Source organism: Podarcis muralis, chromosome 2 (assembly GCF_964188315.1).
Source record: "Podarcis muralis chromosome 2, rPodMur119.hap1.1, whole genome shotgun sequence".
Lineage (NCBI taxonomy): Eukaryota > Metazoa > Chordata > Lepidosauria > Squamata > Lacertidae > Podarcis > Podarcis muralis.
The window spans coordinates 125587664-125615361 of NC_135656.1; the positions used below are offsets into that span (position 1 = coordinate 125587664).

The window sequence follows — 27698 nt, forward strand, 5'->3', positions numbered from 1 at the left end:
TAAAAGAATGGATATCGTTGGACAACACACTATTGCTGGATTCTCAGTGGAATCTCGGTTGTAGAACGCTTCGGAAGTTGAACGTTTGGGGCTTTCAAACACCAAGAACCCAGAGGTGAATGCTTCCATTTTTGAACGCAATTTGTAAATAAAATTATATACAGTGGTGCCTCAGGTTAAGTACTTAATTCGTTCCGGAGGTCTGTTCTTAACCTGAAGCACCACTTTAGCTAATGGGGCCTCCTGCTGCTGCTCCGCCGCTAGAGAACGGTTTCTGTTCTCATCCTGAAGCAAAGTTCTTAACCTGAAGCACTATTTCTGGGTTAGCAGAGTCTGTAACCTGAAGCGTATGTAACCCGAGGTACCACTGTATTAATAAAATTATCTATATATAAAGCAATTGAAACACTTCCCACACTGTTGGGTTGAAATAAGCGACAGACGAATGGCAAGGTGTCATACGGGAGGCATCTCTCGAGCATGTCTTGGAGAGTCTCTTTTATTGAATATTACAGCATTTCCACATATGTGCTTGTTGCTGATTGGTTAACATGAATACAATGCAAGGGTTGAATATAGGTATTAATCATCAATAGATTAAAGGGTGGGAAAGGGAGCACAGAATTGGACAGGCGTGAAACCTCCTTATTAAACTATTAACTAGTGATTGAGTATCAAGACTTAAACCATTACTAATGATTGATTTTGCATGACACGAAAGAACATAACAATCGCGTTCCGTAGATGTGGTCAACAATGCGTTAAGAACAGGTCAGGGTAATGAACTCAATGTGAACTGATCAGAACATTCCCAGACCCATGCGTAGAGGCAAAAACATCCCAGCACCCATCCTCCTTCCATTCAAACCATTTTAGATTTTTCAGTCTGTGGATTGTAGGGTTTCAACTCTTAAAGCTTCTCCTCCTTGCGAGCCCATTGATGGTTTCTAAGAACATCAGGACTGAACCTCTATGTACGCTCCATATACGTAAGTGGTTTTCCCTTTTTGAGTTCGCTGATTTTGCTAAGGTTTCCACTTCTATTGATGCTCTTTCCACACTCCATACATTTATTTGCTTGTCCCCGAGTGAGTCTGTTGATGTCGTCTAAGTTTCCTGTGTGTGAAATTAGGGTTCCACTCTGAAAGAAACTCTTTCAACTCTCCATACATTTAAATGGTTTCTCCCCTGTGTGAGTCCGTTGATGTCTTCTAGCATTTCCAGCATTGGTGAAGCCCTTTCCACACTCCTTACATTTAAATGGTTTCTCCCCTGTGTGAGTTTGATGATGGATACTAAGTGCTGTACCATCAATAAAGCTCTTTCCACATTCCATGCATTTAAATGGTTTCTCTCCTGTGTGAGTCCGTTGATGTCTTCTAACATTTCCAACATTGGTGAAGCCCTTTCCACACTCCTTACATTTAAATGGTTTCTCCCCTGTGTGAGTCCATTGATGTTCTCTAAGTGTTCCACTGCGACTGAAGCTCTTTCCGCACTCGGTGCATTTAAATGGTTTCTCCCCAGTGTGAGTTTGATAATGGGTTCTCAGCTCTCTCCTCTCAATAAAACTCTTTCCACATTCCATGCATTTAAATGGTTTTTCCCCTGAGTGAGTCCATTGATGTCTTCTTACTGATCCACTAGAAGTGAAGCCCTTTCCACACTCCTTACATTCAAATGGTTTCTCCCCTGTGTGAGTCCGTTGATGGATTCTAAGTGTTCCACTACAAGTGAAGCTCTTTCCACACTCCATACATTCAAATGGTTTTCCCCCTGTATGAGTTTGATGATGGATACTAAGTGCTGTACCGTCAATAAAGCTCTTTCCACATTCCATGCATTTAAATGGTTTCTCCCCTGTGTGAGTCCGTTGATGTTTTCTCAGTGTTTCACTGTAAGTGAAGCTCTTTCCACAATCCATACATTTATATGGTTTTTCCCCTGTGTGAGTCCATTGATGTTTTCTCAGTGTTTCACTGTGACTGAATCTCTTTCCACAATCCATACATTTATATGGTTTTTCCCCTGTGTGAGTTCGATGATGGATTGTAAGTTTTCTACTCTCAGTGAAGCTCTTATCACACAGCATACATTTAAATAGGTTTTCCCCAGTGTGAGTTTTATGATGAATATTCAGTCTTCTATTCGTACTGAAACTCTTTCCACACTCCAAACATTTAAATGGTTTCTCCCCTGTGTGAATCCGTTGATGGATTCTAAGTGCTGTATCATCAATAAAGCTCTTTCCACATTCCATACATTCAAATGGTTTCTCTCCTGTGTGAGTCCGTTGATGTTTTCTAAATGTTCCACTATCGGTGAAGCTCTTTCCACACTCCATACATTTATAAGGTTTTTCCCCTGTGTGGGTTCGTTGATGGTTTTTAAGGTGTCCAATCTGACTGAAGCTCTTTCCACACTCCTTACATTTATATGGTTTCTCCCCCGTGTGCGTGTGTTTATGTATACGAAGGTTTGAACTCCAACCAAAGCTTTTTCCACACTCCATGCATTTAAATGGTTTCTCTCCTGTGTGAGTCCGTTGATGTTTTCCAAGTGTTCCACTGTCAGTGAAACTCGTCCCACACTCCATACTTTCAAATTGTTTCTCCTCTCTCTTTTCACATTCCATGAATTTATATGGTTTCTTTGTTATTCCCATTGGACATGGCCCTCCAGAATTTTGACTGCCTTCTCCATTGTCTTCTTTCAACAGGGAGGAGCGGGGGGAAAGGAAACCTAGGAAGAGAACAAAGGAATATTACACACATCAATTAGCACCTGCTCTTATTTTAACGTTTGTACAATCTCTCCTGCCCTCCATATGTTCCAAATTTTTAGGAAAGACAGATGAAATAATGTTAAATAATGGTAATGCATCACCAGTCTTTCCTAACCTTTAATTAAGCATTAATGAAGCAGCAGTATCTTAGAATACAGTTGAACTGTGGGGTTTACATTTTATAAAAAGTGGTTTCTCATAGGAAAGGGAGCTGCTCTATGTTCCATGAACCTGGCCAATATTAATCAGGATCCGAAATTCATCATGAAGTTCTTCATCCGCTGCACTATCATCTTCCACCCCTTGGGCCACATTTTGTCCCCTTCGACCTCTAGATCTTTATTCATCACCTGCACAGTCCCTTTGGCCTCAGGAGGTCCATACTGACCATTTTGGGAGACCCATATGTAAGTCTAGTGACAAGGCTTGGTGCTTGTGGTCGGTTGAAGGAGTGCTCAGTTGGAGAATGTTCTTGGGGTTGGACCTCCATCTCTCAGCCTTGCATTCTTGAATGGAGTGAGCTGGAGATGCAGAAGGAAAGCAGCTGGAGCCTGACTGCTAGGAAGGCCAGATTGAGACACCAACCCCAATTATGATTTATAATAATTATATGCCACCAGGTCTTGCACCCGCCTCCTGACACTGGCCTATCTTAGCGGAGATTTCCTGTCCAGGCCTCTCTCACTGTTCTTCCTCCTTTGCCCTGGGTGGCCAAGGGCTTCTGGATATTGTAGCTTTGACAATATTTCTTGGTGTTTTATGAAGAAGAATTTACAGGGGATGGGGGTAGGTCAAGGGTTTGAAAATGGTATAGGTGCAATTTATTCAGAACAAAAGGCAAAATTAATTGTGAACAATGTAGTGACAGAAGAGTTTAAGATTGAGAAAGGGACACGGCAAGGTTGCCCAATTTCTCCATTGCTCTTTATATTGGTCCTTGAGGTTTTGTTAAACATGATAAGAAAGGTCCAAGAGGTTAAAGGTATACAAGTGGGAGCTAAACAGTACAAACTGAAAGCATTTGCTGATGATTTAGTAGTGACCTTACAGGGGCCAGAATCTAGTACTAAAAGGGTATTGGAACTGATTCAAGAATTTGGACAGGTAGCAGGTTTTAAGCTGAATAAGACAAAAACCAAGCTTTTAGAGAAAAACTTAACTGTGAATGAGAGAGAGAAGTTTCAGGAGGAGACAGGACTAACACTGGTTAAGAAAGTGAAATATTTAGGGGTTAACATGACTGCCAAAAATGTGAATTTATTTAAGGATAATTATGAAAAATGTTGGATTGAGGTCAAAAAGGATTTAGAAATATGGACAAATTTGAAGCTATCATTGTTAGGCCGAATTGCTGTGATAAAAATGAATGTGCTGCCAAGGATGTTGTTTTTGTTTCAAACATTACAAATTTTGGATAAGATGGATTGTTTCAAGAAGTGGCAGAAAGATATTTCCAGATTTGTTTGGCAGGGCAAGAAGCCTTGAATAAAATTTAAGATATTAACTGATGCTAAAGAAAGAGGTGGATTTGCCCTGCCAGACCTTAAACTTTATTATGAATCAGCTGCTTTTTGCTGGCTGAGAGTATGGCTGCTTCTTGAAAACACTGACGTGTTGGATCTAGAAGGTTTCAATAATGCATTTGGTTGGCATGCATATTGGTGGTACGATAAGGTAAAAGTACATAAAGCGTTTAAAAATCATATTGTTAGAAAAGTATTGTTTAATGTTTGGACAAGATATAAAGATTTGCTAGAAAAGAAAACCCCAAGATGGTTGTCACCAATGGAAGCGAAGGCACAGAAAAAACTCAATATGGAGGCCAAATGGCCGAAATATTGGGAAATTCTGGAACAAGATGGAGACAGAATAAAATTGCAGAGCTTTGAAAAATTGAAAAATAAAGTGCAAGATTGGCTCCATTATTATCAAATAATGGAGGCATACAATTTGGACAAAAAAGTTGGTTTCCAGGTGGAAAAATCAAAATTGGAAACAGAATTGTTAGATCCAAAAATTAAGAATTTGTCAAGAATGTATAACTTGCTGTTGAAATGGAACACTCAGGATGAAACAGTGAAATCAGCTATGATTAAATGGGCACAAGATGTTGGACATAACATAATGATGGCTGACTGGGAACAGTTACGGACCACAGGTATGAATTTCACGGCATTTAATGCCCTAAGAGAAAATTTAATAAAAATGATTTATAGGTGGTACATGACACAAGTCAAGCTTGCAAAAATTTATCATTTGCCCGACAATAAATGTTGGAAATGTAATGAGACTGAAGGTACATTCTTTCACCTTTGGTGGACATGCCCAAGGATTAAGACATTCTGGGAGATGATTTATAACGAAATGAAAAAGGTATTCAAATATACCTTCCTGAAGAAACCAGAGGCCTTTCTCCTGGGCATGGTCGGCCAATTGGTGCCAAAGAAGGATAGAACATTTTTTATGTATGCAACAACAGCAGCAAGGATACTTATTGCGAAATATTGGAAGACACAAGATTTACCCACCCGGGAAGAATGGCAGATGAAGTTGATGGACTATATGGAACTGGCGGAAATGACTGGCAGAATCCGAGACCAGGGAGAAGAGTCGGTGGAAAAAGATTGGAAAAAGTTTAAAGACTATTTACAGAAATACTGTAAAATTAATGAATGTTAGAAAAATGTTGGAATGAAGTTATATGGCTTTAGTAGAAATGTTATAAGGAATTAAGTATAAATAGATTAATAGAGTATTAAAGGAAAAAATAAGGTTAGAATGTGTTAATTATAGGATAGAAAACAGAGGAAGATGGAAAGGAATTGCTGAAACAATTAACAGAAGTGGAATACAAAAAGGGAGGTGTGAGGAGGTCGTGGAAATAAGTGAAAGATGGGATAATGAAATTGTTTGATTTGTTTGTTTTTGTTTTGTTTTGCTAGTTTAATGTGTCAATGTTATGTAGTGTTTTTGTATTGTATTGTTTTTGTAGTGTTTGAATTGTTGGAAAAGTAATAATAATTATATGCCGCCAGGTCTCGCACCTGCCTCCTGACACTGGCTTATCTTAGCGGAGATTCCCTGTCCAGGCCTCTCTCATTGTTCTTCCTCCTTTGCCCTAGGTGGCCAAGGGCTTCTGGATATTGTAGCTTTGCGCCAACTGGGAATTATTTATTAAATTGTTATACCTCTCTTCATATGAAGATCACAAGATAAAAATATGTGTGACACTGAAAAAGATGAGTATTAAAGGTGAATAACACTGATTGTGGGAAAGAATAGAAAGAAGATGAAACCAGTGGTGTGTCCACCTGAATGTAACATAATAATAATAATAATAATAATAATAATAATAATAATAATAATGAAGTGTAAAGAAGAAACCAATTTTCAAATCAGTTCCATATTCCCTGGGTGTATTTCTCTGCCATGATTGTGACTCAGAATCTTAGCCACACTTTTTTCTAGAATATCAACTGGACATAGGAGCCAGACAATCCCTGGGGTTTCATCCAGACATTCCTTTAGTGTGGGCAGCAGCAGCAGCGGAGAAAGGAAGGAAGCAACTTTGGGGTCAAACCATTTCCTTCAGAAGGTCTTCCCCAGCGGCCAGCAGGGTTGATAAACTGCTCAGTGGGGACACCTTGGATTTATAGTGTTAGGGTCTGGATACCAATCACAATCCCTTGGAAATGTCTCAAGAACCCTTAAGATCCAATTTCACCAACTCCCAAGTAACACTGAGCCCTAGAGGAACCGTCTATACTGAGGTGAGGCACCTCTGGCCCTCCAGATGTGGTTGGACTCAAAGTACCACCTGCCCAAGCAAGGATGGCCCATGGCCAGGGAGGATGGGAGTCTTATCTGGGGGGACAAACTGAATATCTGTATTTCGTTTCCTCCTTCCTCCGTGATCTCCAACATCTGATACAGTCCAACCAACTGCACACATTCCCAAATCATCTTGCACCACTGACTTCCCAAGACGGCTGCATTGTGTCTGGGACACTGGCAATGGAACAGCACCTTCCACTGGATGAGAGGATAGAGGGTTAAATCAGGGCTGGCCAAATGGGACTCAGCGCCCTCCCCTCCTTGCCCCTCCCTGCATCTGCTGCCTGAGGGGGCTGCCTCAGTTTCCCTAGTGGGGGAGCAGGACCCGAGAACAGCCTTCTCTCTTCCCCAAAAATACAGGAAACACTACAAAGAAGGCCTTGGAGTGTCACCGTGGAACATAACAACAACAACAACAACAACTGGTTGTAAGTCCCTTTGGGCTGCCCTGGGCAAGAGAAAGCAACTAATAGATTAAATAAATAAATAAAAATAACAATACAGTGGTGCCTCGCAAGACGAAAAGAATCCGTTCTGTGATTCTCTTCATCTAGCGGTTTTTTCGTCTTGCGAAGCAAGCCCATTGAAGGATTAGCGGATTAGCGCTATTAGCGGCTTTTAACAGCTTATCTGCTGATCGGATCAGCTGATAAGTGGCTTAGCGGCTTAGAAAAAGGGGGGGGGGGAAACCAGCAGGAACTCGCAAGACATTGTCGTCTTGCGAAGCAAGCCCATAGGAAATTCGTTTTGCGAAGCACCTCCAAAACGGAAAACTCTTTCGTCTAGCGAGTTTTCCGTCCTGCGAGGCATTCGTCTTGCGGGGCACCACTGTAACTGAAACTGCAGTACAGTGGTACCTCGGGTTAAGTACTCAATTCGTTCCGGTGGTTAAGAAAGTGTTCTTAACATAATGGGGCCTCCTGCTGCTGCCGCGCCGCTGGACCACAATTTCTGCTCTCATCCTGGGTTAGCGGAGTCTGTAACCTGAAGCGTATGTACAAGAGGAACAGCCATTTTAGATCTGGTCCTAACCAATGTTGATGACCTGGTTAGTGGGGTAGAAGTGGAAGGATCATTAGGCGCGAGTGATCATGCTCTTCTGAAGTTTACTATACAGCGGAAAGGAGCAGCCAAGCATACTAGGACTCAATTTCTTGACTTTAAGAAAGCCGACTTTCGTAAAGCTGACGGAGTCCTGGCTGTTTACTTTGTGAGCAACCACACACATTCCTCACAGTAAGTATACAAACCACATGTTTGAAAAATTACAGGAGAACCATCCTGAAATCATTTTAACTCTCCCAATGCCATAATAATAATAATAATAATTTATTATTTATACCCTGGCTATCTGGCTGAGTTTCCCCAGCCACTCTGGGGAATCAAGTGTTAAAAACAATACAGCATTAAATATTAACAACTTCCCTAAACAGGGCTGCCTTTAGATGTCTTTAAAAATAAGATAGCTGCTTATTTCCTTGACATCTGATGGGAGGGCATTCCACAGGGCAAGCGCCACTACCCAGAAGGCCCTCTGTCTGGTTCCCTGTAACCTCACTTCTCGCAATGAGGGAACCGCCAGAAGGCCCTCGGCGCTGCATCTCAGTGTCCAGGTTGAACGATGGAGGTGGAGACGCTCCTTCAGGTATACAGGACTGAGGCCGTTTAGGGCTTAAAAGGTCAGCACCAACACTTTGAATTGTGCTCAGAAATATACTCAAATATTCCTCTGCAGCAAGGGAGGCAAATGGAAGCCTTCCCATTGTCTTTGTGTTTACGAATGCTGTCTTAAGGAGGGATGAACAGGGTGAGCCTGTGACCTGGATTCAGGAACTAAAGTATTTACCATCACAAAAGAATGCCCAGGCTGCCCAGGTAATGCAGTTAGTGACCATTAACAGGTATCCTTGAGGACAGGTTTTCTGCGGTAGACCGCCTCCTGTGATCTATTCCTGCTGTAGACAGTCTCCTTCTGTATGATATTTTGGGGGTGGTGGTCTTGGGTGGGCAATTTCAAAAGACTATATAAGGCCCTTCACACCTCCCTCCTGGTTGTGGTGAGGGGGGGACACACTGTTGCAATAAAGTTGCAGGCTTACTAGCCGCTTTGCTTCCCATATACTCTGGGTGGCCTGTTATTTTCTCCTACCTACCGTATTTTTGCTCCATAAGGCACACCTGATCATAAGGCGCACCTAGTTTCTAGAGGGGGAATTCAAGAAAAAAATATTATTTAAAGGGAGCACTGAGCAGAGCTCCCCGGTGCCCTGCGGAGGCGTTGCGTCACTAAGGTAGAAGCTAAAACAGCTAGCGGGAGCGTGCGAAGCCTCCACAGGGCAGCAGCGAGCCTTCATCCCGGGCTTCCCCCGCCAGCCCCGACAAGCTCTGGGAGTATTCCCCACCTCCTGCAAAAGCCCACAGGACCTGCGCACCCTTTAAGGAGGTGGGGGAATTCTGTAAGATTATTTGGGGAAGTTTTTCTAATGAGAAGATATTGTCACAGATGCTTGTTTTTGCCATTCTCAAAAGTGTGAATTTGTGTCTGCAGAGATTACATGCCTTTTCTTCACAGGAAAAATGTTATAAAATAAACATACAGAGTTGAGGGGAAACCTTAATCCCATTGTTCCTTTGCAAATTTATATACACAGCTTGCAGGGCAGCAGTTGAAGGAGGAGCAAAAGGGTTTTCTTGTGTGTGTGTTTCTTTGTGACTGATTAGCTGCTCTCCTTGTGCAAAGTTCAGAGGGGGCAGGGTTTCTGTTGAGGCAGGTGATTAGCTGTGGGAGGAGTTTATCAGAGCTAGCAGGGCAGCGGCACGCGCCCGGAGGCGCGCGCAGTTTAATCCATCTTTTAGATTTAGGGGAGCTAGTCTCAAACGTTTGTTGGGGGAGACCTAGGTTTTGGCTTGAGAGCAGTACATGTGTAAAGGATCTAGGAGTCTTGGTTGACCACAAACTTGACATGAGCCAAAAGTGTGACGCGGCAGCTAAAAAAGCCAATGCAATTCTGGGCTGCATCAATAGGAGTATAGCATCTAGATCAAGGGAAGTAATAGTGCCACTGTATTCTGCTCTGGTCAGACCTCACCTGGAGTACTGTGTCCAGTTCTGGGCACCACAGTTCAAGAAGGACAATGACAAACTGGAACGTGTCCAGAGGAGGGCAACCAAAATGGTCAAAGGCCTGGAAACGATGCCTTATGAGGAACGGCTAAGGGAGCTGGGCATGTTTAGCCTGGAGAAGAGGAGGTTAAGGGGTGATATGATAGCCATGTTCAAATATATAAAAGGATGTCATATAGAGGAGGGAGAAAGGTTGTTTTCTGCTGCTCCAGAGAAGCGGACACGGAGCAATGGATCCAAACTACAAGAAAGAAGATTCCACCTAAACATTAGGAAGAACTTCCTGACAGTAAGAGCTGTTCGACAGTGGAATTTGCTGCCAAGGAGTGTGGTGGAGTCTCCTTCTTTGGAGATCTTTAAGCAGAGGCTTGACAACCATATGTCAGGAGTGCTCTGATGGTGTTTCCTGCTTGGCAGGGGGTTGGACTCGATGGCCCTTGTGGTCTATTCCAACTCTACGATTCTACAGAATCAACCCCTTCAAATTCTAAGTTCGAAGAGGTTCCATGAACAGATGGTTTGCAGTGGAAGAGATCTGCACAAGTAGCTAAGTGTGAAGCAGTAAAAATGAAAGTGCAACCTTGTGAGCAGAATACTCCACACATCTTGGGGTCTTTGTGTAATAATTGTGCAAGTCAGACTTGAGGCAAGCGCTGAAGGCTCTTCAGGGCTGGCAACCTCTTTCCAATCCCATTGGGTTCCAACAACTTCACTAACACTTAACTGTACAGAATAGGCACCTGAATGCAGAAGCCAATCCAAAGGGGTGGCTGGTAGTGGAGGTGGTGAAATTCTTAAGTTCTGAGTTTTTCAGGTGCGCTAAAACTCAGTCTTGGCTGTATTTTAAAAATAAAACAAAACCAACATACTATAATATTATTGTTTTAGTTAAATAAATTGTTTAAGTTGTAATTAAGGAAATGATTATTTTTCTCCTTCCAATAAATTACAGCAGAACTGTTGTCCAAATATAGACAGTTAACTTATTAAATCTCAGAATTATTTCATAATTATATGTCTGTGTATTTCTAATAGTGTAACCAAATCAGAAATTTTTGATTTAAATAGAATCATACTGACTAGTGATTTACCGTAAATTGTGATTGAAATGAATTTGATTTATATCAAACCCACCCTGATTGCAATCTACCACAATGTCTGAAATAAGGCTGGAACTATACAGAGGCGAACAGGACAATGTCCTGGCAGCTGCTACTACTTAGGGGTCTGAAACGGATAAATGAAAATATTATCAATCCTCACACACTCAGTTTCATCTGCAGGGAAGCCAAGATGCATCCTAGCAGGACTTTTGGGTTTCGGCTAGGCTATAATTGGTGGTATTCAGGACAATCCAAAGTATGGCTAGGAGTCCTAGTGAATACAGATAATCTGGGACTGCCAGACTGCCAGCAGGGAGACTGGGGAATAAGATGTGATGGAAGGGGAGGGGTCTCTGTCGAGGCTCCTCCCTCTCCCATTAACCCTTCCATGGACTCCCTCTCTCCCTTTCCCCACCCAGGCGCCCCACGACCCCAGGGAGAATGGGGGGCCTCAGCCCCACCCCCAGCCCTGCTTGGGGTCCTCCTTCCCCTTCCCGCCAGGGCAGCTGAGCATCTCTCGGCCCCCCAGGAAAGAGAAAGGGGAGTCTGGCGGTGCTGCTGCTGCCCAGGAGATCTTGCAAGGCCAGCCCTGCAGGTCTTGGGTCCCCCCTTCCCCCCTGGGTCGGGGCCTGGATCGGGGCCCCTGTCGACGGGCCCCAGGGAGGGCGCTTTCCTTCGGGGGGGGGGGTCTCTTCGTCCTCCCCCCTTATCCCCCCTCCTCTATTTCCCTCTTTACCTCTTGGTCCTCCGCCTCCCTGGCTCCGGATTAGTCCGCTTTCTTTGTCTGCAATAGAAAGGGCGGCGGCCACGGGGGGGGGGGGATTTTCAGCGACGCCCTCCTTGTCTGCAATAGAAGGGGCTGGGGGGGGTTCTCCACTGACGCCCCTCCTCCTCTTCCGGCTGGCCACTTCCGGCGCGTTTGGCAGCGCCACTTCCGGCTCCTTTTCCGACGCGCTTGCCCCTAGAGCTACATCTCCAAGAGCAGCCCCTCCCTGTGTCCGGAGGGGAAGGAGACGGGGCGGCGCTGCCTCTGGCCTCCTGCTCTGGGGGCTCCATGGGGACCCGGCCCCCGCCCCCCAACTGGCGGCAGGGAGGGGGGGAAGCTGGGCAAGTTTAGGCAGGGGGAGGATCTCCTTCTGGGCCTCCTTCTGCATGCCAAGCACTCAAGCGGGGTCCTTCTGCATGCAGAGCAACGGCTGCATTGCTGAGCTTCGCCCCCAAACAGCCAAGCCCAGCTTCAAACACCAGCCCCTCTCCTCCCCCCCCGTTCAAAAACCACACACTGGATTGAGAGGTGTTCTTGAGTGTTGCCTTGTCACACACATGCAACACCACAACAGTCCTGTGAAAGGAAGGGGGAGCATTTCTGCAGGCTGATGTCCATCCATCCATCCAGCTGCCCAGGCCCCAGCACCTCCCCCTAAGAGTGAAGGGTCCCAGTCTGGAAATCCCCCCTTCCTGCTGGAGATGAGGCAGTGAGGGATTCCAGACAGACAGAGGCGCCCTTGCTCTGGAATTCCCTTGCCAGCAGGGAGACTTCAAAAGCCCCCCCCCCCCATGCCTCCCCCTTCCCTCATTCAGTACGGAGACTTTTCATCTTGTGGTTGGGTCATTTCAAATCCAGTTTTTCTCTCTCTCCCTGCAATTTTAATACTGTTGTTGGTTTCCTTGTTTGAATTATTCTGTTCACTAGTGATATTTCACATAGTGTTTGTGAATGCAAAGCAACTGTGGCTCTTATGATCCCTGCAGGGTATTAAGTGTCGTTCTAACCTCCCTATTGCAGGTGGAAAGAGGAATGTGGGGCTTGCTTATAATATCTTAGGGTGGCAGGATTAAGATTTGGGACTGGGACTTTCCGATTCAGAGCCCCTCTTCGCATGAAATTTCTTCCAAATATTGGAGGAAAGTATGTCTGAGGTTTATGACAGAAATATAATTATTACGGGTGAATTTAGGAGGATCACTGGACTATGACAGAACACTGAGGGAAAGTATCTCAAAAGAAGGCAAAATACCAAATACTTTTTGATATGGTTACAACAATGGATCTACTAGATCAGGGTTCAGCAGACTTTTTCAGCAGGGGGCCAGTCCACTGTCCCTCAGACCTTGTTGGGGGCCGGACTATATTTTGGGGGGAAATGAGCGATTTTGGCCCGCCTGCAAAGAGGCCTGAAGATGTTTGGCTTTACCTGTCCCAGTTGTCCCAATAGACAACAAGGAAAAGAAAATATCCCCCCATCATCATGGAGGTTCACTTCCGAGGGTCTTCTGGCAGTTCCCGCACATTTATAGGGTACCAGGCAGAGGGCCTTCTCGGTAGTGGCACCCTCTCTGTGGAACACCCCCCCCCCAATATCAGATGTCAAATAGAGAAAGAATTCCATACCTTTTGGAAGACCTCTGAAGGCAGCCCTGTTCAGGAGCAGGGCGGAGATCTCTCAGAAGTGGAGGCTTTGCGCTGAGAGATCCCTGCCTCCACTCCTCCTTGCACACAAGTAGGAGCGGGAGTGGGAAGCTCCGCTGAGGAGCGGTCTGGCTGCCTTCAAGTGGTGCAGGGGCTCTCAGATGCAGCTTCCGGGCTGCCTCCACCTTCCCCAACCCCAGCAACTATTCAGCCTGGCTGCCTTCACGGGGTTGCAGGGGATCTGAGGCAGGGGGGGGGGCTCCTTTCAAATCCTCCCTTGAGGGGAGTGCAGCTTCAAACCCCTCAACGGAAAGGGTGACGGAGCCTGTCCCTCCCCAGCTCAGCAGCCCCCATCCAGCTCCTCTTCCCGTGCAAGCAGCAACGCTGCCTAGCGGAGCAGCCCCATCCCATTCCTACTTGCCGCCCGGCCCAGCCTTCCCTCACTCAGTGTTGGGCCACCAGAGCTGGAGGAGTGGGTGGTTGCTGTTGTGGCAGGTGAAGGAACCCAGCGCTTGAGGGTGGGTTGCTACGCAGCCCACCTTCCTTCACAAGGAAAACAGAAGTATGGCACTCAAAACGGAAGTTATACTCAGAACAGAGCATGTTCGGCTTCCAAAAAAAGTTCCAAAACTGGAACACTCGTTTCTGGGTTTGAAGAGTTCAGGTTGCAAGCAGTTTGAGAACTAAGCTGTTTGAAAACTGAGGTACCACTGTATTTATTTTCCCCAATTACAACTGTATTTATCCCCTCCCCCGGTTGTGATTTTCTTGAGTCAAAATGAGAGTACTGTAGGGATCAGATGGGATTACCATGAGGAATTATAAAATATACATCAAGCCATCGTGTCCACGATGAAGACATTGTGTTGACTGGGTTTGATATATTGACAATAATTTCTGATTAAATCCCATAAGATTCTACATTCGTGTCCTTTTCATGCCATTTTCCCTGTTGCCCATTTCTCCTGTCACGTACACAGCCCAGTTGCTTCTTGCTTCGCCAGGCAGGCATCCTGGGCCATAGAGATAGTGGGCAAGTTTCTTTGAAGTAGGGTTCTATATGGTAATCTTAGGATGTTAATCTTAGGGCCAGGAAACAGATCTCACATGAAGGTGATAATGATCCGCTGTCCTCCTGGTCATCCTCCTTATCATGTGTATTGCTTGTTTATGACCTCCGGGGTTGCTAAATGCTCTTCTTTGTTTACCCCAGAAATATTTGTGCTTAATTAGTTTTAGTAGTTTAACTTTCTCCCCACGTGGGTTTGTGGAAATGCTCAGAAGAAATCTGATTAGTTCTTACGAACACTCTGTAAAAAGTTCTTGTGTGAATAAAACGGCCTGGGCCGGGGGCTGTGGGAATCGGACAAGCACAGAGACGATTATACGCACCCTTCCCAGAGTCTTGCTGGTTCAAGCCTCTGTGTGTATTCTTATTAATCAGAGTTCCATCCTTCCTTTACTTTGCGAACGGAACAAGTACCCACTAAGCATTTTTTTAGGAAAAAAAGCACCGAGTTATACCATAACATTACAGATCAATGGAAAGACAATTTAATGAAGAATGTAAGGAAATGACTTTTATGAAGGATTAATTATTACAACAGTAGTCATAAAGAAGAAATGTGAAACAAACAGAAAAAAATTAAATATACAGGTAGAATTGCCACGTTATAGTAATAATAATAATTTCTTATTTATACCCCGCCCATCTGGCTGGGCCACTCTGGGCGGCTTCCAACAAAATATTGAATTACAATAATGCATCAAACAATAAAAGCTTCCCTAAACAGGGCTGCTTTCAGGTGTCTTCTAAAAGTCTGGTGGTAGTTGTTCTCTTTGACATCTGGTGGGAGGGCGTTCCACAGGGCAGGTGCCACCACCAAGAAGGCCCTCTGCCTGTTTCCCTGTAACTTGGCTTCTCGCAGGGAGACAACCGCCAGAAGGCCCTTGGCGCTGGACCTCAGTGTCCGGGCAGAACAATAGGGGTGGAGACGCTCCTTCAGGTATACTGGACCGAGGCCGTTTAGGGCTTTGAAGGTCAGCACCAACGCTTTGAATTGTGCTCGGAAACGTACTGGGATCCAATATAGGCCTTTCTAGACCAGTGTTCTGTGGTCTCAGCGGCTGCTCCCAGTCACCAATCCAGCTGCCGCATTCTGCATTAGTTGTAGTTTCCGGGTCACCTTCAAAGGTAGCCCCACATAGAGCGCATTGCAGTAGTTGGAACTTTGTGATAAATAAGTGGGTTTTGCGTTGCAGTTTGGGTACTCAGTCTGGAAAAGGTTTGCCATCACTGCCCTCGGATCATGTCCAGTCGCAAAGGTGGATGGAGGCTTTCCACCCTCAGGGCCCAGAGGTGGCTCCTGCCTTGAGGCAGCTAGTGGATTTGGAGGAAGCTGACCCTTAGCACTCTGGGTTGGAGACCTGCCTGAACCTCCTTCCCCATTATACTCATCCTTACGGTTTCATTTTGGGGATAGCATTCTACACACACTTGTGTCACCATGGTTCCCGCCCCCCAGCACATTGCTTTGAGATGCTCTGGTACAGCCCCTTCTTCCCTGTGCCCCCTTCCCTCCTCATGCAAGACCACCAGTCTCAGCTCCATTTTGAGCAACTCTCCATTCCCAGATACAAACATTTCTAGCTCCCTCCACCAAACACCAACACCAGCTCACTCTCAGTCCACCCTCATTCAGCAGCAACACGATTCATTCACATTAAATATTATATTAGGCTTACTCTTGTGAAATGTGACCTTCATTACTTTAAATAAATGTCTAGACCACGTTACAAACAACAGAAGCGAACATACGCTGCATGGAATTAAGACTGATTTCCTGTTATTGATGTGAAAGAAAGTGTCGACTCGGAGAGAAAAAGGTTCTACTCTCTAAAAAGCGTTGCATAATAACCAAAGCAGGATCCACACTCCTTCTAGTTTAACCCTTTCTCTTATTTAATTGATGGCCTGTAGGTGTTTCCACTCTTACAGCTCTTACCCCTGGGAGTCTTTTGATGGTTTGTAAGACTTCCACTACAACTGAAGCTCTGTCCACTTCCCTAGGACTTCTATGGTTTCTCCCCTGTATGAGTTTGTTGATGTTTTGTAAGAACTCCACTTGCACTGAAGCTCTTTCCACACTCCATACATTTAAAAGGTTTCTCCCCTGTGTGACACCGTCGATGTTTTCTAAGGTCTCCACTCTGACTGAAGGTCTTTCCACACTCCATACATTTAAATGGTTTCTCCCCTGTGTGACTCCGTTGATGAATTCTAAGGTGTGCACTCTTACTGAAGCTCTTTCCACACTCCGTGCATTTAAATGATTTCTCCCCTGTGTGAGTCCGTTGATGAATTCTAAGGTGTCCACTCTGACTGAAGCTCTTTCCACACTCCATGCATTCAAATTGTTTCTCCCCAGTGTGACACTGTTGATGAATTCTAAGGTCTCCACTCCGACTGAAGCTCTTTCCACACTCCATGCATTTAAATGGTTTCTCCCCAGTGTGAGTCCGTTGATGAATTCTAAGGAGTCCACTCCTACTGAAGCTCTTTCCACACTCTATACATCTAAAAGGTTTCTCCCCAGTGTGACTCCGTTGATGAATTCTAAGGTCTCCACTCCCACTGAAGCTCTTTCCACACTCCATACATTTAAAAGGTTTCTCCCCAGTGTGACTCCGTTGATGAATTCTAAGGTGTCCACTCCCACTGAAGCTCTTTCCACACTCCATGCAATTAAATGGTTTCTCCCCTGTGTGAGTTCGTTGATGAATTCTAAGGTGTCCACTCTGACTGAAGCTCTTTCCACACTCCATGCATTTAAATGATTTCTCCCCTGTGTGAGTCCGTTGATGAATTCTAAGGTCTCCACTCCCACTGAAGCTCTTTCCACACTCTATACATCTAAAAGGTTTCTCCCCAGTGTGACTCCGTTGATGAATTCTAAGGTCTCCACTCCCACTGAAGCTCTTTCCACACTCCATACATTTAAAAGGTTTCTCCCCAGTGTGACTCCGTTGATGAATTCTAAGGTGTCCACTCCCACTGAAGCTCTTTCCACACTCCATGCAATTAAATGGTTTCTCCCCTGTGTGAGTTCGTTGATGAATTCTAAGGTGTCCACTCTGACTGAAGCTCTTTCCACACTCCATGCATTTAAATGGTTTCTCCCCTGTGTGAGTCCATTGATGTTTTCTAAGTTTTCCACTGTCAGTGAAGCTCCTTCCACACTCCATACTTTCAAATTGTTTATGTTCTCTCTTTTCACACTCCATGTATTTAAATGGTTTCTTTGTTATTCCCATTGGACATAGCCCACCAGAATTCTGACTGCCTTCTCCATTGTCTTCTTTCAACAGGGAGGAGCGGGGGGAAAGGAAACCTAGGAAGAGAACAAAGGAATATTACAATTAGCGTCTTGTACAATCTCTCCTGTCCTCCATATGTTCCAAATTTTTAGCATAGGCAAATGAAATAATGGTAAATAATGGTAATGCATCATCAGCCTTTCCTAACCCTTAATTAAGCATTAATGAAGCAGCAGTATCTTAGAATATGGTTGAACTGTGGGGTTTACATTTTATAAAAAGTGGTTTCTCATAGGAAAGGGAGCTGTTCTATGTTCCATGAACCTGGCCAATATTCATCAGGATCCTAAATTCATCATGAAGTTCTTCATCAGCTGCACTATAATCCTCCACCCCTTGGGCCGCATTTTGTCCCCTTCGACCTCTAGATGTTTATTAATCACCTGCACAGTCCCTTTGGCCTCAGGAGGTCCATACTGACCATTTTGGGAGACCCATATATAAGTCTAGTAACAATGTTATTTATTTCGGTCCTGGAGGTGCTCTTGAACATGATCAGAGGGGACCGGCTGGTTGAAGGAATCCAGGTCGGAGCCAAAGAGTATAAACTTAAAGCTTTCGCAGATGACTTGGTCTTGACATTACAGGAGCCAGAATCTAGTACGAAAAGGGTGTTAGAACTGATTCAAGAGTTTGGTCGGGTGGCGGGATTTAAATTAAACAAGCAGAAAACTAAGGTTTTGGGGGGGAAATTGACAACTTTAGAAACAGAAAGGTTACAGAAAGAGATAGACTTAAATGTGGTTAAAAAGGTGAAATACCTAGGGGTAAATATGACAGCTAAAAATCTGAATTTATTTAAGGATAACTATGAAAAGTGCTGGTCAGAAATTAAAAAGGACCTAGAAAGTTGGTCAAGATTGAAGCTTTCCTTGTTGGGTCGAATTGCTGCTATAAAGATGAATGTATTGCCAAAAATGCTGTTTTTGTTTCAGACCTTACAGATTGTGGACAAGGTGGAGTGTTTCAGGAGGTGGCAGAGAGATATTCCTAAATTTGTCTGGCAGGGCAAAAAGCCCAGAATAAAATTTAAAATATTAACTGATGCTAAGGAAAGAGGAGGGTTTGCCCTGCCAGACTTAAAGTTGTATTATGAATCAGCAGCTTTCTGCTGGTTGAAAGACTGGCTACTTCTTGAGAACACTGATATCTTGGATTTGGAAGGGTTCAACAATGTATTTGGATGGCATGCATATTTGTGGTACGACAAGGTAAAAGCTCATAGAGCTTTCAAGAACCATATTGTCAGGACGGCAGTGTTTAATGTCTGGATAAAATACAAAGATTTATTAGAAAATAAGACCCCAAGGTGGTTGTCACCAATGGAAGCTAAGGCTCAGAAAAGACTCAATATGGAGGCCAAATGGCCGAAATATTGGGAAATACTAGAAAAAGACGGAGACACTTGGAGACTGCAGAGTTTTGAGAAATTAAAAGACAAAGTGCGAGATTGGTTACACTATGCTCAGATCAGGGAGGCTTTCAATTTGGATAAAAAAACAGGCTTCCAGGTGGAAAAATCGAAATTAGAAACAGAATTGTTAGAACCTAAAACTAAGGTACTTTCAAAAATGTATAACTTGCTGTTAAAATGGAACACACAGGACGAAACGGTTAAATCAGCTATGATAAAATGGGCGCAGGACATTGGCTACAACATTATGTTCGCTGACTGGGAACGATTGTGGACCACCAGTGTTAAATTTATGGCATGTAATGCCTTGAAAGAAAATATTATGAAAATGATATATAGGTGGTACACGACCCCAGTCAAGCTTGCAAAAATATACCACTTGCCAGACAATAAGTGTTGGAAATGTAAAGAAACTGAAGGAACATTCTTTCACCTTTGGTGGACGTGCCCAAAGGTCAAGGCCTTCTGGGAAATGATCTATAATGAACTAAAAAGGGTATTTAAATATACCTTCCTTAAGAAACCAGAGGCTTTCCTTTTGGGCATTGTCGGCCAAATGGTGCTAAAAAAGGACAGAACTTTCTTTATGTATGCGACAACTGCAGCAAGAATACTCATCGCAAAGTACTGGAAGACACAAGATTTGCCCACGCTGGAAGAATGGCAGACGCAACTGATAGACTATATGGAATTGGCGGAAATGACTGGCAGAATCCGGGACCTGGGAGAAGAGACAGTTGAAGAGGACTGGAAAAAGTTCAAGGACTACTTGCAAAAGCATTGTAAATTGTATGAATGTTAAGATGATGCAGGATAGAAAATAATCTGGCATTAGTAACTTAGTGGAAAGATGTATGAAAATAAGCGAACTATAAGAACAAGGTTGAAATTTTGATTAATATTATGTCAAATTTAAATATCTAAATATTTGATAATAAAGTTTAAAATTGGAGACATAATATTTGAAAATTACAAAATAAGATTTGAAAGAAGGTGAAGCACTGCTGAATATAACTTTATAAATGGGAACGCAGGAAAGGGAGATGTGAGGAAGTCTGAAAGGAAGGTTATGGAAATTTGGTTTATTGAAATCTAATTATGCTGTATGTTATTTGTTTTGTGTTTACTTTTTTTCTATGTTGGTGATGGTGTTTTATGTGTTTGGTGATGTATTGTTTAAAACCTTTAATAAATATTTTATTAAAAAAAATATAAGTCTAGTAACAAGGCTTGGTGCTTGTGTTCGGTTAAAGGAGTGTTCTGTTGGAGAATGTTCTTGGGGTTGGACCTCCATCTCTCAGCCTTGCATTATTGAATGGAGAGAGCTGGAGATGCAGAAGAAAAGCAGCTGGAGCCTGACCGCTGGGATGCCCAGATTGAGACACCCACCCCAATTATGATTTGTAATAATTATATGCCGTCAGGTCTCGCACCTGCCTCCTGACACTGGCTTGTCTTAGCGGAGATTCCCTGTCCAGGCCTCTCTCACTGTTCTTCCTCCTTTGCCCTGGGTGGCCAAGGGCTTCTGGATATTCTAGCTCTGCTCCAACTGGGATTTATTTATTAAATTTGTATACCTCTCTTCATATGAAGATCACAACATAAAAATATGTGTGACACTGAAATAGTATTAAAGGTGAATAACACTGATTGTTGGAAAGAAAAGAAAGAAGATGAAACCCGTGGTGTGTCCACCTGAATGTAGTAGTAGTAGTAATAATAATAATAATAATAATAATAATAATAATAATAATAATAAAGAAGTGTAAAGAAGAAACCAATCTTCAAATCAGTTTCATATTCCCTGGCTGTATTTCTCAGCCATGATTGTGACTCAGAATCTTAGCCACACTTTTTTCTAGAATATCAACTGGATCTCTTTGTAATAGGAGCCAGACATCCCTGGGATTTCATCCAGACATTCCATTAGTGTGGGCAGCAGCAGCAGCGGAGGAAGGAAGGAAGGAATTTGGGGAAAACGATTTCCTTCAGAAGGTCTTCCCCAGCGGCGAGCAGGGTTGATAAACTGCTCAGTGTGGACACCTTGGATTTATAGTGTTAGGGTCTGGATACCAATCACAATCCCTGAAGAAATATCTGAAGAACCCTTAAGATCCAGTTCCACCAACTCCCAAGTAACACTGAGCCCTAGAGGAACCTTCTATGCAGAGTTGAGGCATCTCTGGCCCTCCAGATGTGGTTGGACTCAAAGTACCACCTGCCCAAGTAAGGATGGCCCATGGCCAGGGAGGATGGGAGTCTTATCTGGTGGGACATACTTTCCCCTTCTTCCCCCTCCTCTGAAGATGCGGAATGGGGGAGGTGGGGCACATTGACGCAAGGGGGACATTGACACCCCAACAATATTTCAATATCGAGAAATGATATCCGTGTCGCGACATCACCCAAATGTGCCTATACATGTGTGAGTAGAACAGTTGCGACTGCGCTGGCCGCCAGTTAGCCGGCCAACAACAGCCCTGCAAAATAGACCGGAGTTGCTACGCACTTTTGGGACTTGGAAGAGTAACTTACGGCAACCCTAAAGGGCAGTCCAGTGTCGAAATTACGGGGGCCTCTTTTAAATAGGGGCTGGTGTTTGAACTTGGGATTTGCTAATGTTACGGAATTGGCAGGGGGGGCACTTGTGTGAGAGCAGGTTTCTTTGGCCATCTCCCCCTTCCTTGCTTGCCCCTTCTGCTTTCCCATGGCAAGTCCAGCCGAATTTGCCTATGGCATGTGGTACATATCTCTGCCTTCAGACAGAGGGAGCCAGGCAGCTTTCCGGGTCCTGTGCCCAACTTTTCATGAGCTGATATTAAATCCCAAAAGAACTACAGCTGCTTGTTACAGAGGGTGGGGGCAGATTCCGGTAGGTTAATGATATTAACTCTTTCCATGCTCATTTCTGATGCTCATAAGCAGGTGACCCTTTCCTAGACCTTCCTGATGACATTCTCAGTCTGACACACAGTATTTACACAGAAACACGGATCAAACACAAAAAAACCCTTCACATAACTCCCATTTTAAAATACACTGAGACTATTTTATAACATATCCCCGCTATAACACACAAGTTCTAATTAAATCCTAATATTTACTATACCTAAACATTGAGCACCACAGACCTATAATAATAATAATAATAATAATAATAATAATAAAATTTATTATTTTTACCCTGCCCATCTGGCTGACTTTCCCCAACCACTCTGGGCGGCTCCCAATCGAGTGTTAAAAACAGTAAAGCATGAAATATTAAAAACTCCCTAAACAGGGCTGCCTTCAGTTGTCTTTTAAAAATAAGATAGCTGCTTAATTTCTTGACATCTGATGGGAGGGCATTCCACAGGGCAAGCGCCACTACCCAGAAGGCCCTCTGTTTGGTCCCCTGTAACCTCACTTCTTGCAGGGAGGGAACCGCCAGAAGGCCCTCGGCGCTGGACCTCAGTGTCCGGGCAGAACGATGGGGGTGGAGACGCTCCTTCAGGTATACAGGACTGAGGCCGTTTAGGGCTTGAAAGGTCAGCACCAACACTTTGAATGGTGCCCGGAACCTTCCCCAAAATTCCTCTGCAGTAAAGGAGGCAAATGGAAGCCTTCCTGTTGTCTTTGTGCTTACAAATACTGTCTTAAGGAGGGATGAACAGGGTGAGCCTGTGACCTGGATTCAGGAACTAAAGTATTTACCATCACAAAAGAATGGCCAGGCTGCCCAGGTAATGCAGTTAGTGACCATTAACAGGTATCCTTGGGGACAGGTTTTCTGCTGTAGACGGCCTCCTGTTATGTATTCCTGCTGTAGACAGTCTCCTTCTGTATGATATTGGGGGTGGTGGTCTTGGGCGGGCAATTTCAGAAGACTATATAAGGCCGTGCACACCTCCCTCCTGGTTGTGGTGAGGGGGGGGGGACACTGTTGCAACAGGGTAATAAAGATCAGGCTTACTAGCTGCTTTGCTTCTCAGTATACTCTGGTTGGCCTCTGTTATTTTCTCCTACCAATATGGAACCCACTTAAGGACTATATGGGCTCTTGGATACCCCATAAGGGGAAAGGAGCAGGTTTTCCTTATAAGAAAGGTCGTAAGACTATATTTGGTTGGCACGCTTATTTATGGCATGATAAAACTAAAACACACAAGATCTCTATGAATCAGGTTATTCAGAAAATCCTTTTTACAGTATGGGATAAATATAATAATCTGCTGGAAAGAAAAACACCTCTTTGGCTCCAACCCACAAAAACAACAGCTTTTAAAAAAATGCAATAGGGAAGAAGCAATGGGCAACTTACAGAGATATTTTGGACTTTTTGGAAGAAGAAATAAAACTGAATAAACAGGATGAGGTGGGAGGTGTGGTGGCGGATTGGTTTCAATACCATCAAATCATCTTGTTTGGACAAGATAAAGGGAAAGGTTTTTGGACTGAAAGTTCACAGTTTGAAAGAGATATTATTGAGAGGAAAAAGAAAGTGTTCCCCAAATTTCAGGTAGAAAACTGTCCAATCTGAAGAAGTGCGCATGCACACGAAAGCTGGAACAAACTCAGCTGGTCGCTTGGGGACCCAGCCAGGCGCCCCATGACCCCAGGGAGAATGGGGGGGCCTCAGCCCCACCCCCAGCCCTGCTTGGGGTCCTCCTTCCCCTTCCCGCCAGGGCAGCTGAGCATCTCTCGGCCCCCCAGGAAAGAGAAAGGGGAGTCTGGCGGTGCTGCTGCTGCCCAGGAGATCTTGCAAGGTGTAGATCCCTGCAGGTGTTGGGTCCCCCCTTCCCCCCTGGGTCGGGGCCTGGATCGGGGCCCCTGTCGACGGGCCCCAGGGAGGGCGCTTTCCTTCGGGGGGGGGTCTCTTCGTCCTCCCTCCCCCTCTTATCCCCCCCTCCTCTCCCCCTTTACCTCTTGGTCCTCCGCCTCCCTGGCTCCGGATTAGCCCGCTCTCCTTGTCTGCAATAGAAAGGGCTGGGGGGGGGGGGTTCTGGCACATTTAGCGACACTTCCGGTTCCTTTTGGGATGCGCTTGCCCCTAGAGCTACGTCCATAGAGCAGCCTCTCCCTGTGTTGGGATGGGAAGAGGACGGGACGGCGCTGCCTCGGGGGCTCCATGGGGACCTGGCCCCCCTCCTTCCTCCTCCCCACAGCAGGGGGCGAGATGGCTTCGGGGGGCATCATATCTGGGGGTGACCTGAGTTTGCGGGGAGAGAAGGAGGTGGTTTTCAATCTGCAAACAGGGAGGTTGGGAGGGGAGAGGCTGAGTGAGAAGGAGGGAAGGGCTGCCCCTCCTCCTGTGGGTCAGGAGAGTGGGGGAGGGGCGGACCCAGGGAAGCCCGGGGGGTCCCTCCCCCCCCAGCCCAGGGGGGGTCCTCTGTGAAGCCCAGAGATGGACCCCCTGGGGGTGGGAAGAGACATGGGGCTGCCTGAGAGAGAAGGGGCGCTTCCTTTCCTCTCCCCCCTCCTCCCCCCAGGCTCTCCTGCGCCCAGAGACCCCCCTGGCCAGGCAGGGAGAGGGTGGGCTCCCCTTCCGCCATGAGAGGAGGGCAATGGGGTTGTGGGGGGGGGGAGAGAGACCCCTTTCTGCTCCCCTCCCAAGAGGGTCCCCGTCGTGTCTCTGAGGGACAAGAGAGGAGGAGCCCCTCCCCCCGCTGCTCCTTCCCCTCAACGACTTTTCCCGCCTTTTCCCAACTTCCCGCCCTTCGAGATCTGAGCCTCGCCTCAGTTTCAGGCGCCGAGGAGGCAGATTCCCCGGGCTCCCTGCTCTCTTGGTGGATTTCTTCTCATTCGCCCTGATTTCTGCTCATATATCTGGCTTTTGGGGCTTCTCTAGAAAGAAGGCTGTATAAAAGGCCCCTCACCACTGCCTGCATCCCATACAGTATGTCAAAGTCTGATTTCTTCCCATTTGCTGTGTATAATTCTTCCTCCAGGACTGTTCTTCCTTCCTCCCAGTGTCACTTCCCAACTCATAATTCTTCCCTCACTGCCCTTAAATAGCTGCTTGGGGTCTAGTTTGGGGCCTGCATAAAGAACCTCCTCTCTTTTTGTAGCCTTTCTAGGCCCTTTTAACCATGGATAGGAAAATGTTACACCCGAGCAGGGACGAAAGGAGCCAAACGACACCAAGGGGTTAAATCCAGAGAAAGAGCTTTTTATTCTGCCATGGGGGGGGGGGGAGGAGCAAGTGTGATAAAGTCACAAAACAAGCATGAAGTTCACAGCCATTGCACAGTGTCGCCCTTGAGCCAGTGCCACCAACTGGACTCATCCACTTCAGCCCCGACTGGGCCAGGCGAGCTGGGTAGCACTTCCAGAGACCACCTTCTGCACAGGAACAGGTCAAAGTGCTGTGGACTCACAGCTTAGAGTTGTGAGCACCGGATTCACTCCCACCAAAAGACAGTCGTCGCACAGCAGAGTATAAATGACTCGGAGAGCAGCTCTATAGAATATCTTCTTTATGCTATCTATAACTATTATACAACTATATACAGAGCTAAATGAGGTCTAAGCATAAAGAATGCTAAACCGCACTGAGTGTCTGCAGCTGCTCTTAGCAGCAACCTTATCTCTACACACAATCTCTAACACTCAGTCTCTCTCTCTCCGACACAATGACTGACTGACTCTTTGATGTGGTGCTGGAGCAGAATAAGTAGAGAGCAGAACACCGCCCCTCCTCTCTGGAAAATCACCAGACTCATCAGGAGATTCTTGGATATGGGAGGGGTGGAATCTCCTCATATATCCCCTTCCAGTTCCCTCCCCTTTCTTCTCCCATGTGTCTCCTGAGCATGAACAGAAAGTTCCTGTCTTGGGACCACTTTAGAACTCTTCCCAGGAAAGGGGGTGAGAAACCAGGGGGTTTCAGATTGTTCCAGTTATGTTTCATTCTCGTGCTTTGGCATGGCTCCCGGACAGAAAGTAAGTTGCAATCTGGTTTTAGCAAGGCCAAAGGCTCTGAGAAAATAATGGACTCTGTTCCCTCCCTTTGTTGCAGTCTTTTACTTACAGCAAGAGGAATATGCTTAGCTAATGCTTTTTGTCTTAGAGGAAATGCAGTTTTAAAAATGCTTGAGGCAAGGCTTTGAGGTCTGGCTGGGGGTGGGGGATTCACAAATAGTTTTTGGGGTTTTGGGGGTAATTCTAACTGAATGTCTTTCTTCATTTTTTGTTTTAGCTGTAGGTATAAATTCATGGCCAAAAGCCTTATTGATACCCAATTTTCCATCCGATGCCTGCTTACTCGGAAGTAAGTCCTACTCTGCTCCCATGTGTGGAGCCAGCAGTTCAGGCAGTTCTGCTAGCAGGAGGCCAAAGGACCCAGAGTGGTTTGCAACCAGGGTGCTTTCCAAATGCTGCCCTTTTTGATACATTTCCATTTATTCTTTTGTGTGGGGACTGGACAGATTGAAACCCCCCCCCCCATTCAACAGAAAGACTAGCAAAAGATTTCAAAGGCGGAATTTCCAAAAGATGGCACTTTGTCCTGAATTTAAGACAAGTCAATCAAAAAATCATGGGCTTTTTTGGCATTTATTTGGGGCCTTGTCTAAAAAAAAAAAGCACTGGAATTTTGGGCTTGTCCTGGTTTTTACTTTTTGAAATATGGCAACCCTAATTATTCTGGGCTCCGCTTGAACTGAAACTCCCTTTTAGAGCTCAGTCGGTAGAGCATGAGACTCTGAATCTATGGGTCGGGGGTTTGAGCCCCACTTTGGGCAAAATATTCCTGCATTGCAGGGGGCTGGACTAGATGACCCTCGTGGTCCCTTCCAACTCTGCAATTCTAGGATTCTACCATGTGTAGAGGAAAGATCGCCCTCTTGTGGGCAGTGGAGGAATGATGTAATGTTGGTTGGTGGGAACTGTTCTCGAGTATTGCCTTGTCACACACATGCAACACCACAACAGTCCTGTGAAAGGAAGGGGGGTGCGTTTCTGCAGGCTGATGTCCATCCATCCATCCAGCTGCCCAGGCCCCAGCACCTCCCCCTAAGAGTGAAGGGTATCAGTCTGGAAATCCCCCCCTTCCTGCTGGAGATGAGGCAGTGAGGGATTCCAGACAGACAGAGGCGCCCTTGCTCTGGAATTCCCTTGCCAGCAGGGAGACTTCAAAAGCCCCCCCCCCATGCCTCCCCCTTCCCTCATTTAGTATGGAGACTTTTCATCTTGTGGTTTGGTCATTTCAAATCCAGTATTTCTCTCTCTCCCTGCAATTTTAAGCAATTCTGGCTCTTATGATCCCTGCAGGGTATTAAGTGTCGTTCTAACCTCCCTATTGCAGGTGGAAAGAGGAATGTGGGGCTTGCTTATAATATCTTAGGGTGGCAGGATTAAGATTTGGGACTGGGACTTTCAGATGCAGAGCCACTTTTCGCATGAGATTTCTTCCAACTACTGGAGGAAAGTATGTCTGAGGTTTATAACAGAAATATAATTATTATGGGAGAATTTAATGGAGTAGGATCACTGGACTATGACAGAACACTGAGGGAAAGTATCTCAGAAGAAAGCAAAATACCAAATACTTTTTTGATATGGTTACAACAATGGATCTACTAGATCAGGGGTCAGCAAACTTTTTCAGCAGGAGGCCTGTCCACTGTCCCTTAGACCTTGTTGGGGGCCGTACTATATTTCGGGGGGAGATG

General features: G+C 45.3%; 2 protein-coding genes across 2 annotated transcripts in view; both read right to left on the minus strand.

The window, feature by feature from the left end:
- The window catches only part of LOC144326624 (uncharacterized), a 297359-nt gene extending 283651 nt beyond the window's left edge, over positions 1 to 13708 (minus strand). Inside the window, exon 1 of the mRNA XM_077923190.1 lies at positions 13239 to 13708. The gene's annotated coding sequence lies outside the window, so the exon portion shown is untranslated. The remainder of the gene's footprint in view (positions 1 to 13238) is intronic.
- On the minus strand, positions 451 to 24802 carry LOC144326683 (uncharacterized). Its single transcript, XM_077923433.1, has 3 exons — positions 23950 to 24802; positions 16405 to 17647; positions 451 to 2597 (listed from the first exon to the last, which is right to left on the minus strand). The coding sequence occupies exons 1-3, from the start codon at positions 24035 to 24037 to the stop codon at positions 1157 to 1159; spliced, it is 2772 nt and encodes a 923-aa protein (XP_077779559.1). The 5' UTR covers positions 24038 to 24802; the 3' UTR covers positions 451 to 1156.
- Between the last annotated feature and the right edge of the window lie 2896 nt (positions 24803 to 27698).